Consider the following 26,181-nt stretch of genomic DNA (forward strand, 5'->3'; position numbering starts at 1 on the left):
TTTTGCCCCTTAAAGAGAGAGCAAAATTGAGGATGTCAACAACAAATTCAAAAGATACCTGCTTGAGAAAAAACACATTCTAATCAAGAAACCGGTTCCTATAATGGTGCACAATGCCGGTTTTATGGCATTTTCCAAAAATTGTTCTGATTTCCATCTTTTGTCAATTGCCACTGTATTATCCAATAGCAAACATCAATGCATAAAGCTCTGGACTTTTCTCATGTAATGACAATTGTTGTTAAGAACTCAATTCAAGCAAGAACCCTTCATTACTGCTTGTTTAAATCCTTACTGAAGAAGCTTGATGCTGCCTACAGTGAACTAATCCTTCATGCCGATGTGAGGTGGGTAAGTTGAGAGACAGTTCTGTAAAGAGTTTCAGGACTGATGCCTGAAAACATCACTTTTCTTAAATTGAGAAATGAAGTGTGCAGTGAGCTGTCAGACAATACGTGGTTACTCAACTTTGTGATTCTTATAAATGCAGTGTCAGAACTGAACTTGCTGAACTCTGAGGTGCAGGGGAACAGCAGAGACTTAGCACATAGATCAATGTTATGAAGGTATTCATATTGAAACTGGGTCTATGGTCCTCCCAATTTAAAAAGAAGTGCTGCAACGCTTTCTGAGTCTGGAGAAACAACTGGAATAATTAAAATCAAAGACAAAGAAGAATGCTTCCACACAATAGGCATCTTTGCACACTTAAGGAAGTTAACAACAAGCCATTTCAGGAATTAGATCTGAGGAAACAAAGTGTCATGTTTGTTTCAAATCCATTCCTTCGAGTAGACATTGATGTGTTTGCAGTCAAATTCCAAACGGACGTAGTAGCAAATTATGCAGATGCTGGAATCTATACTGAAAGCAGAAAAAGCTGGAGATCACAACAAGTCAGGCAGCATCCATGGAGAGAAAGCAGGTCAATGTTTCGAGTCTAGATAACCCTTTATCAGAGCTAAATTTCAAACAATGTTTGATGTATGAAGCAATGAAGTTTATACAGAGGTAATTACAATGAAAAATAATATTCAGCTGAAAATCAGGCTATCGAACAGTGGCTTTTAGGGACTCATTAAAAGAAAAATATCCACTCCTTCCATCCTACGCTTTTAAAATGAAAAGTTATTTTGGTTCCACACGCCCCTGTGAGACAGTGTTCTCCCAAATGAAGAGAGTCAAATAGCCAGCCTCTGTTGGACTGTGTGTGACTAGCATCCTCAAACTATTAGCCCAGACTTCCAGGCACTGGGAGATAATGTGCAGTCACAAGTGTCACACTTTGTTTTTGTGAGTCTGGATGAATTATTTTAGATTTATATAACAGTAAAAAACAACTCTTTATTTGATATTTTCTCCAGTGTAGAGGTCCTGGCTTGCAGTTAAACCCAAATAGTGATCTTGTGTGTGAAATGTTGGAGACTACTGTTCTTGGACATTCTGAAATATTTAAAGAACAGAATTGTGGGCCGAGGCTTCTCCCTACTGTATGACCCTGAACTGGCAACGAAAATTGGTGTCCAAGACTTTTAATAGTGGATAGCTAAAAATAAACCCCAAGCTGAATGAAAAGTACCATAAGCAGATTGAATAACTTCTTAAAAATGCACAGCCAACTCCCATTAAAATCAAGTTTACGTTTTTCAAGAATATGTCTGCATTAGAATCCCTTTTCTTAATGATACAGTTTTCTTTTTAGAACTAATACATAGTGATAAATTACATTTGTGGCTTTGAGTGCAAAATCTAATTTAGCCCAGAAACTAACTTACTAAAAGTTGTAACAAAATTTAACTTGAATAGCATGATTAAAACTGAAGTATCTGGCATTCTTTGGAATTTATGTGCACTGAAGTGGATGAAAGTCAGGAAATTGGGATCAAAATACTACTACCCTTACAGGACTTATTGTTGAGTGGAATAACTCCTTTGATAACTGTGTATTGTTTGTCAGTATGTTCTGAAGCATTGCTGCTTAATACGTTTACAGTATGTTAATTCACCTTGGTGAAAGAGTAAACCTGACTTCAATAAAATATTCTTCTGTACTTTCATATAATTTTTCTCACACTGAGCTGCTAATTGTAGCTGGTAAATATACACAAAAACAATTTATCATTCAGTGATCATATATTACTGTGAATTAATCAGCTACAAGTAGATTGTAGTCATTGATTTTTGTGCATAATCAAATCTATTAGTCTTTATATTTTGCAATAGCATTAGGAATTTATCGACAGTGTGAGAACCCACAACACAGATTGGAAGCATATATCAATTAGCAATATTTTTCTCCAGCATTCAAGAAATATAAATGTTATGCCAAACAACAATATGTGAATATTCAATCAATGTAACCTCAATCATTTGTTTCAACATTCATTAGGCGATCAATCAGCTTTGTCGAACATCTTGACAATTTATGATCTGTCATTTACAAAGATGGATTAAAAAGATGGATTGGAATTCCCTCTAAGCAGATTAGCTCACTTCATGTTGAACAACAGATCAGGTCAATGTAAAACATTCCCATCACACAAGAGGGCTTGTGTGTGAAACCACAATCTTTCCAGTCCTTGTCAGATCTATAGAGCTGATGTGGATAAATGTGACTAACTCTTGGCTATGTCTCTGTTTTGTACACAGTACACAGTCTTAGATCTTGTAAGTTAATTACATTAACAGCTAGTACATGTATAGATTCTGCAACATCAAGACTTAGATCCAAGTGTCACAGGCAAGATAGAAGACAAAATCTACCGGGGACACCAAGCACCAGTTCTATTGAACTATGCTCCTGCAAGAATGGCCAATAGTGTAGCAAACAGTGATGTGATGATGTGTCGAGGGAAAGTCAAGTTAGGATCAGGAGTTTAGAACTCCCCTTGGGCTTGGTAGCTTGAAATTTGTAATTTCTGCAAAGCCGAATCCTGTTCAAAGTATGAGAATCCCACCAGTAGAATGTCAGTCATCACATACATTGCTGTTATCAACTTCCCTGGAATTTGAAAGCTTCTGAAGCAACTCTAGGGGCTCTTGGGAATTGACAGTCTAACAATTAAACAATTTAAATATGACACCTGTCTGAACACCAGTGAGAGCAAACCCCTATGACTCTTGTGATATTATGGTATGAAAAAATGTAAAGTCGCCATAGTCCCACCAGATCTTGGGCTGCTGTCTCATTCGAGAGAAACAACTGGTGGTGGTTTAACCTGAGGGACACCATACCTCAGGCAACAGGAGAGTTGAGAAGAAGAGTCCTTCCTGGGTACCTCAACCGCTGCAGGAATTGAGCCTATTCTGTTGCATCACTCTGCATCGCAAACCAGCTATCCAGACAAAGAGCTGACTATCTCCTCTTTCCCTATGATGCATACTAATACAATTGCACTCGGGTAATGCTTCCTTCTCCTGTAAGTGTTCAGTGCCTTTTTCTGAAAAGTGGCAGTCCTCAAACTGGTCTCATCCACATGTTGACTTTCTCAGGCAGCTAGGAATGGGCAGTCATTAAAGTCACACCAGAGTTGCCAACTTCCTGAAAACAGAGAACAGAGTTAGTTACTGGACTGGCAGTGACACTTACAGGGGCTTCCCTACTGTCACCGAAATGACAATTCACTCAGAATATTGGGGAAGCAGAATTTTTTTTGCATCTTTTGATGAGAGGGAGGCAAAAAAGTACTTTGGAAGCCTTTGCCTTGAATACCAAGGAACGGGAGCGGTTAGGAAATGCATTCCATCATTTAACCATGTATCGGGAGGTAATCGCTGTATTCAGGCTCTGATGGAGTTGGATGTATAGATTAAACCAGAATGATGGATCAAACTAGACTGGGTTTTATTGTATCTGTGTGAATGGTGATCACACGTGGAAGTGAGCAGTCAACCGTAGATTTGAAACCACTAGACCATGAGGTCTGGAATAAATTCCTTCTTTTATCATTACTGACCAGGTGGAGCTCTTGTGGCACAGTGCTAGTGTCTCTGCGCTGGGTGAGTTGGTCCAAGTTCAATCCTGCCATAACATGGGCCAGGATAGTGGCTCAGTGGTTAGCATTGCTGCCTTATAATGCCAGGAACTTGGTTTTGATTTCAGACTCGGGCAACTGTCTGTGTGAAGTTTGCCCATTCTCTCCATGTCTGTGTGGTTTTCCTCCTGCAGTGCAAAGATGAGCAGGTTGGGTGCACAGGCAATGCTAAACTGCCTATAGTGTCCTAGGATGTGCAGGTTAGGTGCGTTAGCCATCAGAAATGCAGATTGACAGAGGTAGGGTAGAGAGTAGGTCTAGATGAGATGCCCTTTAGCTGGTCGGTGTGGACTTGATGGGCCGCATGACCTTGTTCCACACTGTAGGGATTCTATAATCCTACGAACACATCTGAACAGCTTGATTAATCTACTTCAGAGATAATGGGAACTGCGGATCCTGGAGAATCCAAGATAACAGTGTGGAGCTGGATGAACACAGCAGGCCAAGCAGCATCTTTTGTGCTCCTAAGATGCCGCTTGGCCTGCTGTGTTCATCCAGCTCCACACTTTGTTATCCCTTGATTAATCTACTTGATGTGATTCAGCGTATATTCCTGTTGTGTGAAAGATATTAATCTGATTCCACTCGTGAGCGGTCCATCTCATCCTCAGAACATACATCAGTGGTTCTCCATTTCCTTTCTCCAACATTTCCAGTTCCCATACCTCAGGCAACAGGAGAGGTTGAGAAGGAGAGTCCTTCCTGGTCACCTCAACCCTTCATCCTCAATATGGTTGAGTCCTTGCTGCTCTGTGAGCGCTTGTCTGTTCTCAGTCAGCCTGCTACCTTGCTGAAACAGCCAGGTCTCTATGAACCCACACTGATACCACACTGGAGACTATCATAACAAATCCTGGTCTTGTTCTAACCAGAAGCTCAAAGACATGCTCCTGAAACTGGGTTAATGAGCTAGCACTAAAGAACCAAACCGTCCAATGGCTCCTTCCAGACCTTAGCAGGAAGCCATTGCTGCTGTCCTGGGTGAGATCACCTAATCCAGTCCAGATTTTGAATCTTCCTGTCCTGAGGGAATGTAGAAATGTGCAGTCTTCCGGATGAGTTGATGACAGCCTCCCGTCGGCCTGTGCAGGTGGATGGAAATGATCCCACGGCGCTATTTTGACAAAGAGTAGGGAAATTGTCCCCCGTTCCGTGGTCAGTATCTATCACTCAATCCACTTGACATGGAAAAACAGATTACCCACTCATTATAACATTGCTTCTTGTGGGCTGCCAGAAGTTTTGAGACATTTGGCGTTCCCAAGAGTGCTATATTAATGCAGGTCATTTTCTTTCTAATATCCTAATCACTAGCATTAGTAATCAAACAATGAGTGGTGTTCTTTTTAAATAAAGTCGCCAAACTCCTATGGGACCATCGGGCTACTCTCTCATTAAAGAGAGACAGCTGTGGTGGTTTAACCTGAGGGTCACCACATCAGGTGAGGGGGAAGAGAAAAAAAGAGGAAAAGAGTCCATTAAGGTAATCTTCGCAGGAATCAAACTGATGATGTTTGTGCTGCTCTGTATTGCAAACCAGCCATCCAACTAACTGACCCATACACACCGTGACATTTTAAATCACAGTGAGTACATTTATGCTACGAAACATGAGGATCCCCTATTTGGCACACATGACGTAGACTCATACAGCATGGAAACAGACCCTTTGGTCCAAGCAGTCCATGCCAACCATAATCCCAAACTAAACCAGTCCCACCTGCCTGAACTTGGCCCATATCCCTGCAAATGTATCTTATTCATGTATTTAACCGAATGCCTTTTAAATGTTGTAACTGTACCTTCATCCACTACTTTCTTTGGAAGTTCATTCCACACACCAACCACTCTCTGCGTAAAAACAGATTGTCCCTCATGTCTCTTTTAAATCTTTCTGCTCTCACTTCAAAAGTATTACCCCTAGTCTTGAAATCTAGGTGGATGTAAAATATCCCATGATACTGTTTCCAAGAAAAGGGCTGGCATAGTGGCTCAGTGGTTAGCACTGCTGCCTCACAGCGCTGGGAACTCGGGTTCAATTCCACCCTTGGGCAACTATCTGTGTTGAGTTTGCACGTTCTCCCTGTGTCTGCATGGGTTTTCTCTTACTGTCCAAAGACATGGCGTGTAGGTGGATTGGCCATGCTAAGTTTCCCATAGTGCCCAGGGATGTTTAAGTCAGGTGGGTTAGACATGGGGAAATACAGGGGTAGGGGAATGGGTCTGGGTGGGATGCTCCTCTTCAGAAGGTAGGTGTGGACTTGTTGGGCTGAATGGCCTGTTTCCACACAGTAGGGATTCTATGAGAGTTCTATCTGGTATCCTAAACAATACCTAAAACAGATTATCTTGCCATTCTCACATCGTTAACTGTGGGAGTTTGCTGCTGTGTTTCTCACACTGCAATAGTTTGATTTTGACTGTATCATTTTTACTGTTCCATGTCAAGAATACGTCATAGGCTGTAAAGAGCTTTGCAAGCTCCTGAGATCATGAAAGGCATTGTATCAATACAAGTCCTCTGTAACTTTTTTAACATTTCAGCTGGATTCACTCCTTTTGACCCTGAAACTATAAACTAAAGGCTCAAAAGCTCATCACAACCTGAAGTTGAGACATATCACTAAATAGAACAGAATTCCATAGGTGAACCCATGAATCTGTATGTTTTCACACCACAGTCATTAGAAATGTCTTTGGTGCTTGGGACCTTTAAGAACACATTTCTGAAGTGTAGACTTAAATTCTACACTATTGCAGAGGAATACTGCTAACTTGTTGAACAGGCCGGCCAGATCATATTATTTCAATAAACTGTCTAGTAACAGGCACACATCAAAACTCATCAGAAAATGACAGAGAGGTATATTGTCACAAGAATTTAGTCTGATCTGACAACAATCTTGAGTTTGCACATCATTATTGTATTTTATGTTGTACCTATATTAGTGCCGGAATACATTATTGAGCAGTAATTAATTATTGCTTACTTTATTGACAAATAGAAAGGAGGCTGCATCCTCATAATCATAATGTATTTAGTGTACTCTCCTTAGCCTTGTTCCAGCTGCATTGTCATGTACCTCACAAGGGTGATAATGAGGCTGTGATCATGTTATCGGATGTATTTCCCTGGGGTTTCTGGGATTTCAAACACAAGAAATTAGTATTATGATTCTTTCACTGGAAAATGCATATATTAATGTGAAATGATTAAAGTTTGATTACACCATGTCACTCTGGGTTTTTAATTAATAAAATTCAAGTTTTATGCGAAGTAAGTGGGTTTTTCAGGCCATTCTCAGTCCAGTCATTATACGAGAGAGGATTAATTCTACATCGACATGCGAGCCACATTCAGGATTGTGGCTCCAGTTACACTTTGATAAAAATCAGCTCAGCTAAAAACTGTTTGTTTTCAAGCAGCTGTTGGAACATGAAAGATTGAACGGAGGAGGATCGTTCACTGTTCAGAAGATGCAGAAAGATCCAAATTGGAAGGCCAGTTGTGATAATCTGGGGGTAAAAGATCTTTCAGTAACCTACCCAGGTTCCATTAGCAGTAATTATATTAATTCTGTAACATTCCAGCCACTCAAGGCTTTGTTGGTGGACAACACAGAGCATTTAACTTGGAGATCCATGGAGAGGATCAATGCTGGTTTCGAACAAGGGCTGATACTCCTGCACAGCATTGATTGAGTGCTATTCTGTAAGAGTGACACTCGGTTAGCAGAAGCACCATCCACATTTGTAGGGGACATTAAAAAATTCCCATGGCAATATTGAATTATGATATTTAGTTCAACAGTGTGTCTCCTGGAAGCAGGCTGGTCTCTACCATCTTCCCATAACACCCCTTTTCAAATGATTTCTTCTTCCATTAAGAACAGAAGTTATTTTCTTCTGCCCCTACACCTATTCCTACCAGTGTTCTACTCAGTTTCTATGTTAATTGATGACCCTTCAGATCTTCCAGACTAAATGATCTTGCTGTTAGACGGCATCTCAGGTAATGTTTCAGCTACAGTCGACAGGATTTGTTTGGTTGTGTTCCTTGCTCTGCAATGGACATCAGCCCTGTGGTGATTGAGACACGGACAAGTGGGCCATTTGTTCTGGCTCCTGGACAGAGGGATTCCAATGGAGCATTAGGCCATTTGTAAGATGATTGGTGTTGGGTTGAGACTTCTGAAATATTCACCTCCCATACAATCCAAAGCCACCCAATTATTTGGGATTAATGTTAACCCCTGGTGTTTCCAGTTAGATTGATTCGCAATGCTGAAAATGGAGCCAAGGCACTGTTACTTCGTTTGGCTATAGTAAGATAAATCCACAACTTGACATGCCCGACCCAAAACTGGAGTAAGGCAGTGTCCAACCCAAGGCTTCTTCCCTCCACCACTACTGTCCCTTTTTTTCAGTATCTCTGGCATGACATAGACCTATGTTGTTGATGTGGTCTATTCTATTTAATTCATAGGTGCATCCTTGGCAACTAATTACCATAAATGACATAATTGAATATAGGAAGTCTGGTCAGTAAGTTTGCAGATGACACCAAATTGGTGGTAAAGTGGACAGTGAAGATTACAAAGAGACCTTGATCAATTGGGTCAGTGGTCTGAGGAATGTCAGCTGGAGTTAAATTTGGAAAAATGTGAGGTTATTGCATTTTAGTAAAACAACAAGGGTAATACTTATACAATTAATGGTAGGGCTGTGGGTAGTGCTGTAGAACAGACAGTCCTAGGAGTTCAGGCACAAAACTCTTCGAAACTTACATCATAAGTAGGTAGGGTAGTTAGGAAGGCACTTAGCACACTTACCTTCATTGCTCACACCTTTGAGTACCAGAGTTGGACCGTCATGTTGAGGTTGTACAGGAAGTTAGTGACGCTCTTCCGGAGTACCGTGTCCAGTTCTGGTCGCTCTGCTTTATGAAGGATATTATCAAGCTAGAGGGGGTTTCAGAAAATATTCACCAGGATGTTGCTGGAAAAGCAGAGTTTGAGTTTTAAAAATAGATGAGATAGCCAGAGACCTTTTTCATTGGAGCGCAGGAGGTTGAGAGGTGACCTTTTAGAGGTTTAAAAAATCATGAAGGATGTAGATAAAATGAATGGCAAGGGTCTTTTCCCTAGGGTGGGAGAGTTCAAAACAAGGGGGAATACTTTTAAGGTGAGAGGAGAAAGTTTTAAAAAGGACACAAGGGGCAACTTTTTTACACAGAGAATGGTTCGTGGTTGGAATGAACTTCCAGAGGAAGTGGTAGATGGAGGTACAGTTACAATGTTTAAAAGGCATTTGGGTAAGTACATGGATAGGAAAGTTTTGGAGTGATAAGGGCCAAGTACAGACAAGTGGGACCAGGATTAGCTTGGGAACATAGTCGGCATGGACTGGTAGGACCGAAGGGTCTGTTTCTGTGCTCTATGACTCAATGACTCTGTGAGGTGTAGAAAACATTTCTGTGCTATACCCTAGTATTTCTTATAAATGTAATGGAAGGAAAAGCTTGATGAAGCAAATTTATCATTTTATGGCCCCTGAGCAAAATGAATAAGCACGCAGTGGGAAATGGAGGCCAATAGTATCAACAGTTATAACACTAATTAGCAACAGCAGCAAGAAAACATTATAATTTTAGTATGAAACCCTGTATCGTTGTTAGAGTTTGAATTGCATCTTTATAGGCAGCTCCTTAGAGTGTTCCTTTAATGGAAATATATGCAATCATTGTCGTAATAATACTTACAAATCAATAATTATGTCAGTAAAGTGAGCTCATCTGGGAAAAGTGCAGAGTGGAGGCAGTAAAATAAAGGCAGAATATTGCGGATACTGGAAATATCGATTGATTTATTGTTGTCACATGTACCGAGATACAGTGAAAAGTATTATTTTGTGTGCTATATTGGCAGATGGTACCATACCAACTGCATCAGGGTAGCAGAACAGAATGCAGAATTCAGTGTTACAGCTACAGAGAAGGTGAAGAGAGAGAGAGAGAGAGAGATATCAGAATTAACATTTGAGAGATCCGTTCAAAAGTCTGATAACAGCGGGGAAGAAGCTGTTCTTGAATCTGGTCATATGTGTACTCAAACTTTTATACCTTTTGCCTGATGGAAGTGAATGGAATAAAGTATAACTGGGGTGGGAGGGGACTTTGATGATGTTGGTTGCTTTTCCAAGGCAGCAGGAAGTATAGTTGGAGTCAATGGATAGAAGGCTGGTTCTTGTGATGGACTGGGCTGTGTTCACAACTCTCTGCAGTTTGTTGCAGTCTTACGCACAGCATTTGCCGTACCAAGCTGTGATGCATCTGGATAGGATGCTTTCTGTAAGAAGTTGGTAAGAGTCGTCGTTGGCATCCCAAATTTCCTTAGCCTCATGAGGAAGTAGAAATGTTGTTGTGCTTTCTTGAACTACATTACAAAGTCCAGGAAATACTTAGCAGGTCTGGCAGCAACTGTGTAGCGAGAGACAATTAATGTTTCAAGCGGAACAAAACTCTGCTTTGAAAAAGATTCATATTTGAGTCAAAACATTACCTTTGTTTCTCTGTGCACTGATGCTGTCGGACCTGCTGAGTACTTCCAGAACTTGCATTGTTAGTAAGGGTTTACGAAATGCCCTCAGGTTTTATCATTTCCTGCATTATTTGAATCCTTCCCTTAAATGTATTCAACTTTCTACACGTTCTATTACGTTATTGAAGCTAAAAGGAAAGAGGAACTTAAGAGAGTACAAGGTGCAGAACTGGATGAACACAGCAGGCCAAGAAGCATCAGAGCAGCAGGAAGGCTCACATTTCGGGTCTAGACCTTTCTTTTCTACACCCGAAATGTCAACTTTCCTGCTCCTTTGATGCTGCTTGGCCTGCTGAGTTCATCCAGCTCAACACCTGGTTATCTCAGATTTTCCAGTATCTGCAGTTCCTACTACCACTTAAGAGAGTAAATGTCTTTGATTTCATAGCTCTGTGCGAAGATTGTGTCACTGTGAATTACGTTTTTAATGTTAATATTCATTTTTCTGAATCTTTCAGCACCTTCAACTGGTCAGTCCCGTTCCTTTCCAAACTTGCCTGTGCTGTGCTCATTGTCTGCACACTCATGTTGTACTTTGTCTCACTGAGGTATCTCCTGCTGTTCTGGGGTAAGATTTTTTTTCTTATTGTTTAAAATAATGCAACAGTGAATCAAAATTTTACAGCATGACATCAGGCACTTCTTCCCATCATGTCCACAATGGTTATCAAGCAACTGTTTACTCTTAGTGCACTTCCCAGCACTTATCCCGTAGTATCGTACACCATGACATTTCAAATGTCCATCGAAGTGCTTCTGAAATATTGGGGGTTCCCTCCCTACTACCTTTACAGGCAATGCGTTCCAGATATCCACCACCCCCGGGTGGACAAAATTCTCCCTTTAATCCCTTCTAAATCTCCTTCCCCTGAGCTTAAATCTCTGTCCCCCTGGGGTAATGACTGCTTTACAAAAGGGATTGGTTTTGTCCTATCTATCCCATTTATGTCCTTCATAATTTAGTAGACCTCAATCAGGCCATCCCTCTCTGAGATAAGCAACTCCAGTTTCCAGTCTCTCTTCGCAGCTGAATCACTCGAGCGCAGGCAACATCATGGTGAGTCTCCTCTGCAGCATCTTGCATGCAGTCACATCTTTCGTATTGTATGGTGACCAGAACTGCACAGAGTACTCCAACAATAGCCGAACTAACACTTTTTATAGCTCCATCATTATCCCTCTGGTGTTGTACTCACTGCCCAGATTAATAAAGGCAAGAGTCCCATATGCCTCCTTAAACAACTTCTCTACCTATCTTGCCTCCTTCAAAGATCTTCGGGATTGCACACCAAGGTCCCTCTGATCCTCTGCTCTTTCTGAGGTCCTTCCATGTATCGTGGTTTCCTTTCCATTATTAGCCCCCAAAAATGCATACCTCTCCCAGTTTTCAGGATTAAATTCCACTTGCCATAGTTCAGCCGATCTGACCAGCTCATTTGTATCACCCTGTAGTCTAAGGCTTTCATCCTCACTGTTTACTCCATTAATTTTCATGTCATTTGTGAACCTGGTGATGAAACTCCCACATTTATATCTAGATCATGAATGCATACTGTAAACAGCAAACGGGCCCATGATCAAAGTAAGAAAGTTTTTGCAAGCATGTTAAATGCTGAAACAAAAACAAAGTTGCTGGAAAAGCTCAGCAGGTCTGGCAGCATCTGTGGTGGAGAAAACAGAGTTAACGTTTCAGGTCCAGTGACAGGCAGAACTTTCTGCCCCTGTTACTTGTTGATGCTTGTACCACCAGTTGATAACCCACTAAGACATCCTGGGGTCAGGTCGAGGATACTCAGGCTCTCAGCCTTGTTTTGCCATTTATTTGGATCATGGCTAATCTCTATCTTAAGCTGTCTTAATGATGTAGCCTGCAATACTTCTGCTCAGCACATGACCATTAGAAACAGGATAACAATTAGGCCATTCAGCCCATCGAGTCAGCTCCATCAGTCTACCATGGCTGAAGTGTTTCTCAACCTCATTCACCTGCCTTCTCCCTGTAGCCCTTGATCCATTTACCAGGTAAGACCCTATCTATCTCCATCTTAAATACACTGAAAGGCTTGCCTCTATAGACCTTTTTTGGCAGTGAGTTCCATAGATCCACCAGAAGGAAATTACCCCTCAACTCAGTTTTAAAGTGTTGCCCTTTCCCTCTGAGTCTGTGTCCAAGAGTCTTGGTCTCTCCTACTAGTGATCCATCTTCTCCACCTCTACTCTACCCAGGTCTTTCGGTATTCTGTAACTTTCAGTTAGGACCCTTCTTATCCTTCTGAACTTCATCAAGTACAGACCTACAATCCTCAACTGCACTTCTTATGACAAGCCCTTCATCCCTGGGATCATTCTTGTAAATCTTCTATGGACCACCTCCAAGGCCAGCACATCCTTCTTTAGATATGGGGCCCGAAACTGCTCACAATATTCTAATTGCAGTCTGGCCACAACATTGCACAGCCTCAGTAACACATCTCTGCTGTTCTATTCAAGTCCTCTTGGAATGAATGCTGATGTTGCATTTGCCTTCCTACCGGTCAACTAAACCTGCGTGTTAATCTTAAGAGGATCTTGAACAAGCACTCCCAAGTCCTTTTTGTGCTTCAGGTTTCTGAAGGCCCTCCCCCTTTCTCTTCCTAACAAAATGTGTAACCTGACACTTTGTCACATTGTATTCCAACTTTGCCCATTCTTTGCTCACTCACCCAGCATGTCCAAGGCCTCCCTGCTTCCTCAGCACTACCTGCATCTCCACCTAGCTGTGTGAAATCTGCAACTTTATCAACAATGCCCTCAGCCCCTTCATTCAAATCAGTAATCTATAATGTGAGTAATTGTGGTCCCAACATTGACCACTGCGGAACTCAGTCACTGACTGCCAACCTGAAAAAGACCCCTTTATCCCTACTCTTTGTCTTCTGCCAGTCATCCAATCCTCTAACCTTGCCCCTCTCACCATGGGCTCTTATCTTATTTAACAGCCTCTTGTGTGGCACCTTGTCAAAGGCCTTTTGGAAATCCAAATAGCTCATGTCCACTGGCTCTCCTTTGTCCAACTAGCATGTTATCTCCTCAAATAGTTCGAACAGATAAGTCAGAGAGGACCTTCCCTTGATGAAGTTTTGCTGATTCACGCCTATTTTATTGTGTAATTCCAAGTATTGTACAATCTCGTCCTTAATAATGAACTCTTAAAATCTTATCAATGACTGAGGTTGGGCTGACCAAACTATTGTTTCCTGTTAGTGAGTTTTGAAAAGATTTGTAGCTCAGGTTGAGTTTCTGGATGTGAGTTTGCTTGCTGAGCTGGAAGGTAAGTTTTCAGACGTTTCGTCACCATTCTAGGTAACATCATCAGTGAGCCTCCGATGAAGCGCTGGTGTTATGCCCTGCTTTCTATTTATCTGTTTAGGTTTCCTTGAGTTGGTGATGTCATTTCCTGTGTCGGTGATGTCATTTCCTGTTCTTTTTCTCAGGGGATGGTAGATTGGCTCCAAATCAATATGTTTGTTGATGGAGTTCCAGTTGGAATGCCATGCCTCTAGGAATTCTCGTGCGTGTCCCTGTTTGGCTTGTCCTAGGATGGATGTGTTGTCCCAATCAAAGTGGTGTCCTTCCTCATCTGTATGTAAGGATACTAGTGATAGTGAGCCATGTCGTTTTGTGGCTAGTTGATGTTCATGTATCCTGGTGGCTAGCTTCCTGTATCCTGTCTTCAGCCTCCCTTCCTTCTTAAACAGGGGCATTACGTTAGCCATCTTCCAATCTTCTGACTCCAGTGACTCCTGAAAGATCACCTCCAGTGCCTCTACAATCTCCTCAGCTATCTCCTTCAGAATTCTGGGATGTAGTCCGTCTGGTCTGGGTGATTTATCCACCTTTAGACCTTTCAGCTTCTCTAGCACCTCCTCCTAAGTGATGGCCACTATACTCACCTCACCTCCCCCCGACCCCCCGCCAAATCTCTGGAATTTCTGGCCTTCAGTGGATGCCTTCTGCTGTGAAAACTGATGCAAAGTATGTATTCAGTTCCTCACCATCTCTGTGTTCCCCATGATGATTTCATTGAATTCCTACAGAGAGGAAGCAGGCCATTCAGTCCATCCAGTCTACACTGACCCTCTGAAAAACATCTCCCCAGACCTACCCCTGTAACCATGTATTTCCCATGGCTTACTCATGTGGCCTGACAATCCACGTTCACTATGGGCAATTTATCATCGCCAATCGACCGAGCTTCCACACATTTGTGAGAGGAAACCAGAGCACCCAAGAAGAAACCCAAGTAGATGCAGGGAGAAAGTTCACACAGACATCCTTTGAGGCTAGAATCAAATCTGGGTCCCTGCCACTGTGAGGCAGCTTTGCTATCCACTGAGTCGCCATGCTGACCCAGCCTCCTTTTCCAGCGATCTAATGTCCAATCTTACCTCTCTTTTAACTGTTTAACTATCTTAAAAAAACTCTTGTAATCTTCTTTGACCTTACTAGCTATCTTATTGTCATATTCCATCTTCTCCCTCTCATTGCTTTTGTTTTAGTTATCTTCTGCTTCTTTTTGAAGGCTTCCCACAGTTCTTCAACATATTGTATGTTTTTTTCCTTTTGCTTTTGTACTGTTTCTGACTTCCCTTGTCAGCCACGGTTGCCTCATCCTCCCCTTTGTACGTTCCTTCTTCCACAGAATGCCTACAGTGTGGAAACAGATCCTTTGGCCCAACAAGCCCACACTGACCCTCAGATCATCCGAATCAGGCCCATCCCTGGACATTGTGAGCAATTTAGCTTGGCTGATCTGCCTAACCTGCAAATCTTTGGACTGTGGGAGGAAACTGGAGCACCTGGAGGAAACCCATGCAGACACGGAGAGAATGTGCAAACTCCATACAGGCAGTTGCCTGAGGGTGGAATTGAACCCAGGTCCCTGGTGCTGTGAGGCAGTAGTGCTAACCATTGAGCCACCGTGCTTTTCCCCCTCCACCTGGGATGAATTTCTACTGACTTCCTGAATTACGGGTTTCTGGGGGTAAATTGGAAGGCAGTAGAAATGCATTCCATGAAAGAAGAAACAGCCGCTGCTGGCCCACTGCCTTCCCTACTTGGCCTCCCTTCCAATCCATTCTGGCCAGCTACTCCCTCATAACATTTTTACTTACATTTATTCAACTGTAATATCATTACACATCATTTCAGCTTCTCCCTCTCAAACTGCAGGGTGAATTCTATCATATTGTTGTCACTGTCCCTTAGGGATTCCTTCAACTTAAGCTTCCTAATCAAATCTGCCCCATTACACATCACCGAATCTTGAATTCTCTGTTCTCTCGTAGTCTCTACCACAAGCTTTTCTAAAAAGCTATCTCCTAGACCTTCCTCGACTTCCTTTTCTTGGATCTGCTACAAACCTGATTTTCCCCGTTCACCTGCATATTGAAGTCCCCCATGATTATTGTAATTGTGCCTTTCTTACACTGTCTTTTCCATCTCCTGATTTATTTTCTTCTCCACATCCTGATTGCAGCTTGGAGGCCTGTACATAACTCCCATCAGGGCAGTTATTCCTTTGTGGCTCCTCAACTCCACACAGAATCACACATAATCTACTACATTTAACTCTTAATTACTTCCTGCTTTTGACTTAATTTCATTTCTTACTTAAAAGGCAACCCCATCCCCTCTGCCATCTACCTGACTGTTCAATAGGACATGTATCTTCGGATATTTACTTCCCAGCTCTGATCCCCTCTCAGCCATGTCCCTGTGATGCCTACAACTTCATTCCTGCCAATTTCAGTTGGTGCTACATGCTCAGTTACCTTGTTTTGTGTACTGTGTGTACAATACCCTCAGTACCGCATTGACTGCCTCCATCTCATAGCTGTCCCGTTATCGGCTGTGCCTGAAGTTAGACTCCTGTGCCTTTCCATACTCTCCACCCTATTATTGTTCTAGAAACTTTAATGACCTCTTCTGAGGCCTCCCCTCTTTCAACATTGTCCCTAATATTTTCCACGCAACTGAACCCCTGCTCGTCTCCCAGAAACTATTTAGTTTAAAGCCCTTTTCACACTCTCCCTAATCATGTGATTCACCAGGACTCCGGTCCCAGCATGATTCAGGTGGAGTCCATCCCATCAGAACAGCTCCTTCCCTCCCCTCTTGTTTACCCTGTGCCAATTTGCTCACACTGCGGGCAGTAATCCAAAAATGATTACCTTTTTGGTTCTGCTTTCTAATTTAGCTCCTAATGTCCCCTTTGTTGTGCCTCTTTCCACCTATATCGTAAGCACCTTTGTAGAATCCCTACAGTGTGGAAACAGGCCCTTTGAGCCAACAAGTCCACACTGACCGTCCAAACAGCACCCCACCCAGACCCACCCCGACCCCTTTCCCCTGTAACCCACCTAATCTCTACATCCCTGAACACTGTTGATGATTTAGCATGGCCAATCCACGTAAGCTGCACATCTTTGGAGACTACGGGAGGAAACCGGAGTACCGGGTGGAAACCTGCACAGACACGGGGAGAATGTGCAAACCATACAGACAGTTGCCCAAGGCTGGAATCAAACCGGGTCCTAGGCGCGGTGAGGCAGCAGTGCTAACCACTGCGCTACCATGCCACCCTACTCTGCATCTATATGAACCATGACAATAGAATCTCCCCCCTCCTACTCCACATTCTTCTGCAGCTCAGATGAGATATCCTGAAACCCAGGCAACAGAGCCTTTGATGAGACTCTCGATCCTGGCCAGAGAGAACAGTGCCTATTCCCCTGACTATACTATCCAGATTATAACTCTATTTCTCATTTCTCTCCCTGTCTCTTGAATGGCTCCCTGAATCACAGTGACGGGCAGCCCTCCGCTCCCTCCGCTCCAACCCCAACCTCACTATCAAACCCGCAGACAAGGGTGGCGCAGTGGTAGTATGGCGCACTGACCTCTACATCGCCGAGGCCAAACGCCAACTCTCCGACACCACCTCCTACCGCCCCCTCGATCATGACCCCACACCCAAGCACCAAACCATCATCTCCAACACCATTCATGACCTCATCACCTCAGGGGACCTCCCACCCACAGCCTCCAACCTCATTGTTCCCCAACCCCGCACGGCCCGTTTCTATCTCCTTCCCAAAATGCACAAACCTGCCTGGTCGACCCATCGTCTCAGCCTGCTCCTGCCCCTCTGAACTCATCTCCACCTATCTGGACTCCATTTTCTCCCCTTTGGCCCAGGAACTCCCTACCTACGTCCATGACACCACCCATGCCCTCCACTTCCTCCAGGACTTCCAATTCCCTGGCTCCCAACACCTCATTTTCACCATGGACGTCCAGTCCCTATACACCTGTATTCCGCATGCAGATGGCCTCAAGGCCCTCTGCTTCTTCCTGTCCTGCAGGCCCGACCAGTCTCCCTCCACCGACACCCTCATCCGCCTAGCCGAACTCGTCCTCACCCTCAACAACTTCTCTTTCGACTCCTCCCACTTTCTACAGACTAAGGGGGTGGCCATGGGCACCCGCATGGGCCCCAGCTATGCCTGCCTCTTTGTAGGTTACGTGGAACAGTCCCTCTTCGGCACCTACACAGGCCCCAAACCCCACCTCTTCCTCCAGTACATTGATGACTGTATCGGCGCCGCCTCTTGCTCCCCAGAGGAGCTCGAACAGTTCATCCACTTGACCAACACCTTCCACCCCAACCTTCAGTTCACCTGGGCCATCTCCAGCACATCCCTCACCTTCCTGGATCTCTCAGTCTCCATCTCAGGCAACCAGCTTGTAACTGATGTCCATTTCAAGCCCACCGACTCCCACAGCAACCTAGAATACACCTCCTCCAACCCACCCTCCTGCAAAAATTCCATCCCCTATTCCCAATTCCTCCGCCTCTGCCGCATCTGCTCCCACGATGAGGCATTCCACTCCTGCACATCCCAGATGTCCAAGTTCTTCAAGGACCGCAACTTTCCACCCACAGTGGTCGAGAACGCCCTTGACTACGTCTCCCGCATTTCCCGCAACACATCCCTCAGACCCCGCCCCCGCCACAACCACCCAAAGAGGATCCCCCTTGTTCTCACACTCCACCCTACCAACCTCCGGATACAACGCATTATCCTCCGACACTTCCGCCATCTACAATCCGACCACACCACCCAAGACATTTTTCCATCCCCACCCCTGCCTGCTTTCAGGAGAGACCACTCTCTCCGTGACTCCCTTGTTCGCTCCACACTGCCCTCCAACCCCACCACACCCGGCACCTTCCCCTGCAACCGCAGGAAAAGCTACACTTGCCCCCACACCTCCTCCCTCACCCCCATCCCAGGCCCCAAGATGACTTTCCACATTAAGCAGAGGTTCACCTGCACATCTGCCAATGTGGTATACTGCATCCACTGTACCCGGTGTGGCTTCCTCTACATTGGGGAAACCAAGTGGAGGCTTGGGGACCGCTTTGCAGAACACCTCCGCTCGGTTCGCAATAAACAACTGCACCTCCCAGTCACAAACCATTTTAACTTCCCCTCCCATTCTTTAGATGACATGTCCATCATGGGCCTCCTGCAGTGCCACAATGATGCCACCCGAAGGTTGCAGGAACAGCAACTCATATTCCGCTTGGGAACCCTGCAGCCCAATGGTATCAATGTGGACTTCACCAGCTTCAAAATCTCCCCTTCCCCCGCCGCATCCCAAAACCTGCCCAGTTCGTCCCCTCCCCCCACTGCACCACACAACCAGCCCAGCTCTTCCCCTCCACCCACTGCATCTCAACACCAGTCCAACCTATCTCTGCCTCCCTAACCAGTTCTTCCTCTCACCCATCCCTTCCTCCCACCCCAAGCCGCACCTCCATCTCCTACCTACTAACCTCATCCCACCTCCTTGACCTGTCCATCTTCCCTGGACTGACCTATCCCCTCCCTATCTCCCCACCTATACTCTCCTCTCCACCTATCTTCTTTTCTCTCCATCTTCGGTCCGCCTCCCCCTCTCTCCCTATTTATTCCAGAACCCTCACCCCATCCCCCTCTCTGATGAAGGGTCTAGGCCAAAAACGTCAGCTTTTGTGCTCCTGAGATGCTGCTTGGCCTGCTGTGTTCATCCAGCCTCACATTTCATTATATTGCTATGGCCAGTTTGCTCATTCTCCTTCCAGCCCCTGCTTTCATCCACACAGGGGGCAAGAATCTTAAACTTGTTAGACAAGCTTCAGCACTGTCTCCTGGATTCCTCTCCTTGCTTCACTGGTAGCCACACCATCCTGTCCCTGATCACTGGCCAAATTTGAGGTAGTTAATCTCAGGAGTGTGACTGCCTCCTGAAACACAATGTCCGGGTAACTCTCCCCATCCCTGATGTGTCGCATTGTTTGAAGCTCAGACTCCAGCTCAACAACTCAAGCAACCCATGCTTGCTACAGATGTGGTCACGATGAGGCACAATGGGGCCCACCAGCTCTCACCTCATGTAATTCAGCAAATCGCCTGGTTTGGCCATCTCTGTTTTAATTATTTAGCACTTAATTTGATTTTTAAAAATTTTGCACCGGTCTTTTAGTTTGTACCGTGTAAGTATTTCCCCTATTTGCCTTCAACCTAAAACTTGTCAAGTTAGTAGCTTACACCAACCAATGAACTTACAGTTTACCTGTGATGTCACTCTTCTGTGCTCGTCCCTGTTCCTGGCGTTCGATTTATCCTATTTATAAAAGAAAGCCGTGCAAGTAATGAGCTGAAGAAAATGCAGGCCAAAAAAGCCTCTCCCTCCTCCACACTGAACTCCCACATTGCCACCAAACTTCCCAAACTATATACTCATTCGGGCTGTAGTCCCACTCTGAATATGATCTCTCTTGCCTGATTATGCGAAGCTTACCGATGCCTCATTCAGTCTCAATTTTTTAAAATTCCAGTCAATACAGCTTCAATGTCACTCTGGACCAAAGAGTTTCACTATCCTTCATGTGAAGATTTGCCCCTTGACATTGTTTTTGGACATTCTCGCTCGAATGTGGCCACAAACATTTCTATTGGAGAAGGGTAATTATAATGCAATTAGGCAAGACTTAGGAGACATAGAATGGGGTAGCAAAATGCAGGGGATGGGGAAAATTGAAATGTGGAGCTGGTTTAAGGAACAGATATTGCGTGGTTTACTAAAGAAATTGTATCTCTTGTTAAGCGGAAGAGGGAGGCTTATGTGACGTTGAGACGAGATGGTTCCGATGAGGCGATGGAGAGTTACAGATTAGCTAGGAAGGATTTAAAGAGAGAGTTAAGAAGAACAAGGACGGCACATAAGCAGACATTAGTAGGTAGAATAAAGGAGAACCCTAAAGCTTTCTATAGGTATGTGAGGACTAAAAGGATGACTAGGGTAGGAATAGGGCCAGTCAAAGACAGAAGTGGGAAGTTGTGTGTCGACCCTGTGGAGATCGGAGAGGCACTAAACAAATATTCCTCATCTGTTTCCACTCAGGAAAAGGAGAATATTGTAGCGGAGAAGACTGAGATACGGGTTATTAGACTTGAAAGGATTGAGGTTCGTAAGGAGGAGGTGTTATCAATTCTAGAAGGTATGAAGATAGATAAATCCCCTGGGTCGGATGGGATTTTTCCGAGGATTCTCTGGGAAGCTAGGGAGGAGATGGCGGAACCTTTGGCCTTGATCTTTGAGTCTTCATTGTCTATAGGTTTAGTACTAGAGGACTGGTGGATTGCAAATGTTGTGCCCTTGTTCAAGAAGGGCAGTAGGGATGACCCAGGTAATTATAGACCAGCGAGCCTTACGTCAGTTGTAGGAAAAGCTTTGGAAAGGATTATAAGAGATAGGATTTATAATCATCTAGCAAACAACAATGTGATTGGAGGTAGTCAACATGGATACGTCAAGGGCAGGTCGTGTCTCACAAACCTCATTGAGTTTTTTGAGAAGGTGACCAAGCATGTGGATTAGGGTAGGGCAGTTGACGTGGTGTACATGAACTTCAGTAAAGCCTTTGGTAAGGTTCCACATGGTAGGCTATTGGAGAAAGTGCGGAGGCATGGGATTGAGGGAGATTTAGCAGTTTGGATTAGAAACTGGCTTTCTGTAAGAAGGCAACGAGTGGTGGTTGATGGAAAATATTCAGCCTAGAGTCCGGTTACTAGTTGTGTGCCTCAAGGATCTGTTTTGGGACCGCTGCTGTTTGCCATTTTTATAAATGATTTGGACGCAGGCATAGGTGGATGGGTTAGTAAGTTTGCAGGTGAAGTCGGTGGAGTGGTGGACAGGGTGGAAGAATGTTGCAGGTTGCAGGGAGACTTGGTTAAACTGCAGAATTGGGCTGAAAGATGGCAAATGGAGTTCAATGCAGATAAATGTGAGGTGATTCACTTTGGGTGGAATAATAGGAAGGCAGAATACTTAGTCAATGGAAAGATTCTTGGTAGTGTGGATGTGCAGAGGGATCTTGGTGTCCATGTACATAGATCCCTGAAAGTTGCCACCCAGGTTGATAGTGCTGTTAAGAAGGCATACGGTGTGTTAGGCTTTATTGGTAGAGGGATTGAGTTCCGGAGCCGTGATGTCATGCTGCAACTGTACAAAACGCTAGTGCAGCCTCACTTGGAATATTGCATGCAGTTCTGGTCACCCCATTACAGGAAGGATGGGGAAGCTTTGGAAAAGGTGCAGAGGAAATTTACCAGGATGTTGCCTAGTCTGCAGCGAAGGTCTTACGAGGAAAGACTGAGGAACTTGGGTCTGTTCTCATTGGAGAGAAGAAAGCTAAGAGGGGATTTAATAGAGACATGCAAGATGATCAGAGGATTAGATAGAGTGGACAGTGAGAGTTTTTTTCCTAGGATGATGACTTCAGCTTGTATGAGGGGGCATAGCTGCAAATTGAGGGGTGATAGATTTAAGACAGATGTCAGAGGCAGGTTCTTTATTCAGAGAGTGGTAAGTTTTCTTAAAATGATAAAGGAGGAGTGGGGTGGCATTCTGACTGATTGCTACTCAGACTCTTTGACAATGTTTCAGCTGCCTCAGTGTAATGATCTTGTTTCGAAGTGAAGCACTTCTTCCTAACACCACCCTCAGCCAATTTGGCTCAAATGTGTGAAGGTCTGCCTCCACTTGCCAGTTTTCAAACAAGGGGAAAGCTCTTTTAGTCATGTGCTCTGTCAAACCAGTACATTTTCAAAATCCAAAGCTGACTAGTTTGATATATATATCTGTCTCTACATTGTATTGTACATACAACTGCTATAATCTTTATGTATAGCACCCCTGGAAAGACAAGATTCTGCACCAGGTTTGTGCCCACTCTGGGTTGACTCAGGAGCATGTTTAGAAATGGCAGTCGGAAACTGATTCAGAATTCTCGACCCCCATTCCCGAGCTTTCTGGCTTCGACTGGTGCTTTCTAAGAGCGTGGGCTGTTTCAGGTTACAAAACCCTTTCCATTATGTCGATAGCTCTGGCTTACTCCCCCACAGTTTTCGTGAAGATTTGTAAAGGGTCATGGTTGACGGCACTTCAGAGACGTTGAGAATCCTTATCTTCATGGGGGACGTTTTGAAAGGAATGGGAAAAGGTCCATTGCAAGCAGCCCCACCTTACTCCCTCCCCATGACAAGGTAGACCTAAACCTTCCCTGGCTCACTGCCTATTATTTCTCAACTGCTGAGCTTTGAGGCTTCCATGCTGAATGACCTACTCCAGAAACAATGAATTTGATAATTACAACTGGAAGTGTGAAAACAGATTTAAAATTAGAGATTCATTCATAACTTCCCACTCTGTTAAAATCGCAAAGTCTTAAAAATACCTCCAGTGTAGATTCCCAGGCACAAGGGTGCTGGGTGAATACTGCTGGGCAAACTATAGGCTACCTCGCAAACCATTAGGACTCACTATCAAAATGACTGGGTGGGTTTTCCATTTACATTCCAGGAGGTTGCATAGGACAGCCACACTATTCCAGCCCTATCATGATAAGGGTGCCGTAATCTGGATACTGTATTGTTTATGAACGCATTTCACCTGTGTTGTTGATTTTTATCAGACTGAAACTTGAATGTAAATACGACATAATGAGGCCTCAGCCCAATTAGTCACCAGTTTGTGATCTGTATCAATGCAGTAGCGTCTTCTTCATTACTTTGAAGGCAGTAATGTTGACCCTGAAACCTTATGTTTGGGAATCTCCCCTAGAGGTATTTTGAAGCCAGTAATGTCAGGAAACACTCCATTTTTGAATCTACCACTGCAGTTGAATGCAGTTAATGAGAAAGTCTTTGTTTGGATTGTTAACACGCTCAGAATGCAGTGAAATTTGATCTTGCATTTCACTCAAATGTGATACTGCACTAAAGGACGTACACATTTGAAAGGAATTCACTCTGATCATTTTGTTCTCCCTCAACTGCACAGAGTTGGCTGGTTCGTTGAAGCAGTGAGACTGGCAAAAACAAAATAATCACAAAGGAACACTGTCACACACATGAAGTCTGAACTTTTAGTGCATTCCTTGTTTAAACCTTTGAGACAGATGGTTTTCTAATTCATCAGCGGATTATATTGTGAAGCCATTGTTAAAGTAGAAGTCCTGAAATCATTGTCACAGACAGATCAACGGCTGAAAACAAAAACTTATCCTCCGAGCCTTTTAAACACGAAACATGCCTGAAATAAACTTCCAAGCTCTTTAACTCACTGTCAAGGTTACTGAGGTGTGTGCAGAAAAATGTCTTCTTTTTCTATTCAGACACATTTCACTGCAGGTGTGTAATTAAAGATGTTGCAACTACATGGGTGCTTTTACATATATGTTGATATTTTGGAGTCTAAATGGAAAGCACTGTTTCAGCCATATGAGCCCCGGCTGGGCCTGGTTACCTACTTGCTGTCGAAGCCACTGACGTTTCAGCTTGTCGAGACTCGCTCAGAGTCTTGAGCATTAAAGCGACCAACAGACATTTATTTTACGAAAATAAAAAAAAAATTCTCCAGTGCCGTTTACGTGTGAAGGCAGCAGGACTGAACATGCTGAGGTCAGAGGGAGCCTCAAACCCATTAAAGTATTCTGGAGTGGCTCAGCACATGCCATGGAAATGTGCTGTTCATAAACTCCATTTGAAATGCAGAGACCAAACACTAATCTTATCTTATGGGAGAGGTGAGGACTCTCCTGCTGTTGCTTTTGTAATGGTTTTGCAATTGAAAAAAATGAGATTTTGTATAAAGTGGGTATTTGTTAATGAACCCAGATGACAGAACGGGGAGTGGTAATAAGGTTGAGACATGAATGCTGGTACACATGTGTGACTGCTGCTTTGTAATTGTTTTCTCACTAATTTTCACTTGCAAAACTGTTCCTTCTGTCTCAATGCATTTTTTAAAAATTAAATTCTGTTGACAGGCATACACAAATTCACGAAGAAGCTAAGAAATCCGTACGCCATCGATAATAACGAACTGCTTAACTTCCTCTCCAGAATTCCATCAGATGTCCAAAAGGTGGGAGCATTTTGTTTTATGGATATTCTTGGGAAATTGATGCCAATGGAACTAAGCTAGCATTTCTGGTCTGCCCCTATGCACTGAGCTGAAGGTTTTATGAGACCATTTCAGAGAGCCATTAAATGTTAGCCATGCTGATATGGAACTACAGATACGACAGACTGGGTAAAGACCAGAGCTTTCTTTGCCTAAACTGAAGTGAAATTTATAAACTCCCCCAATAGGATTTGAACTTGCTTCACTAATCCTGCTGCTGAATAACCTGACTTCTTTTCTCTGAGGTATTTTCAGTTTGGACTTGTAGCAAGTGTAACTGTCTTGTTTCAGGACCTCCTCTTGTGCGATGTTGGGCTACGTGCGGATTTCAGACAATAAAGATCTTTAGTCAAGGAGCACAACCAAAGCAATAAAGTCATAGAATCCCTACAGTGTGGGAGCTGGCCATTTGGCCAATTGAGTCCACATCAGCCCTCCAAAGAGCATCCCACACAGGCCCGTCCCCTTCACCCTATCCCTATAACCCTGCATTTCCCATTGGCTACTCCACGCAGCCACATCCCTGGATACTATGGGCAGTTTAGCATGATCAATCCGCCTAAACTGCAAGTCTTTGGATTGTGGGAGGAAACCAGAGCACCCAGAGGAAATCAATGCAGACGCAGGGAGAATGTGGAACCTTCACACAGACAGTCATCCGAGGGTGGAATCGAATCTAGGCCCCCTGGCACGGTGAGGTAGGCAGCTCACCACTGAGTCACCATGCCGCCAATAATTTGTTCATGTTTGACAAAGCCAGAATCAATGAGCAAGCCACCACCGAAGCTGAATATCATTGGTAGTTATTGTATATATAAATCTTCCTTGGAAATGTTAAATCTTTTGCAGTCTGTCCTTCAAATACTCCAAGTTTTCGATGATCTTTGGTTACCATCAGAGGAACTAAGTCACTATTGTTGGTAACAGCAAGAAGAAATGCTTTCAGTCAGTAATTCTATAAATTGGGCACTTTCCAACTGGGTACC

The 26,181-nt window shown here is 43.8% G+C and overlaps 1 protein-coding gene across 1 annotated transcript in view; it reads left to right on the forward strand.

The window, feature by feature from the left end:
- The window catches only part of LOC125467232 (multiple C2 and transmembrane domain-containing protein 2-like), a 476,933-nt gene that overhangs the window by 440,187 nt on the left and 10,565 nt on the right, over positions 1–26,181 (forward strand). The window contains exons 21-22 of the mRNA XM_048562803.2: positions 11,095–11,204; positions 25,059–25,156. Of these exons, the coding sequence (XP_048418760.1) occupies positions 11,095–11,204; positions 25,059–25,156 (208 nt within the window). The remainder of the gene's footprint in view (positions 1–11,094; positions 11,205–25,058; positions 25,157–26,181) is intronic.

This window comes from Stegostoma tigrinum, chromosome 33 (genome assembly GCF_030684315.1).
Source record: "Stegostoma tigrinum isolate sSteTig4 chromosome 33, sSteTig4.hap1, whole genome shotgun sequence".
Taxonomy (NCBI): domain Eukaryota; kingdom Metazoa; phylum Chordata; class Chondrichthyes; order Orectolobiformes; family Stegostomatidae; genus Stegostoma; species Stegostoma tigrinum.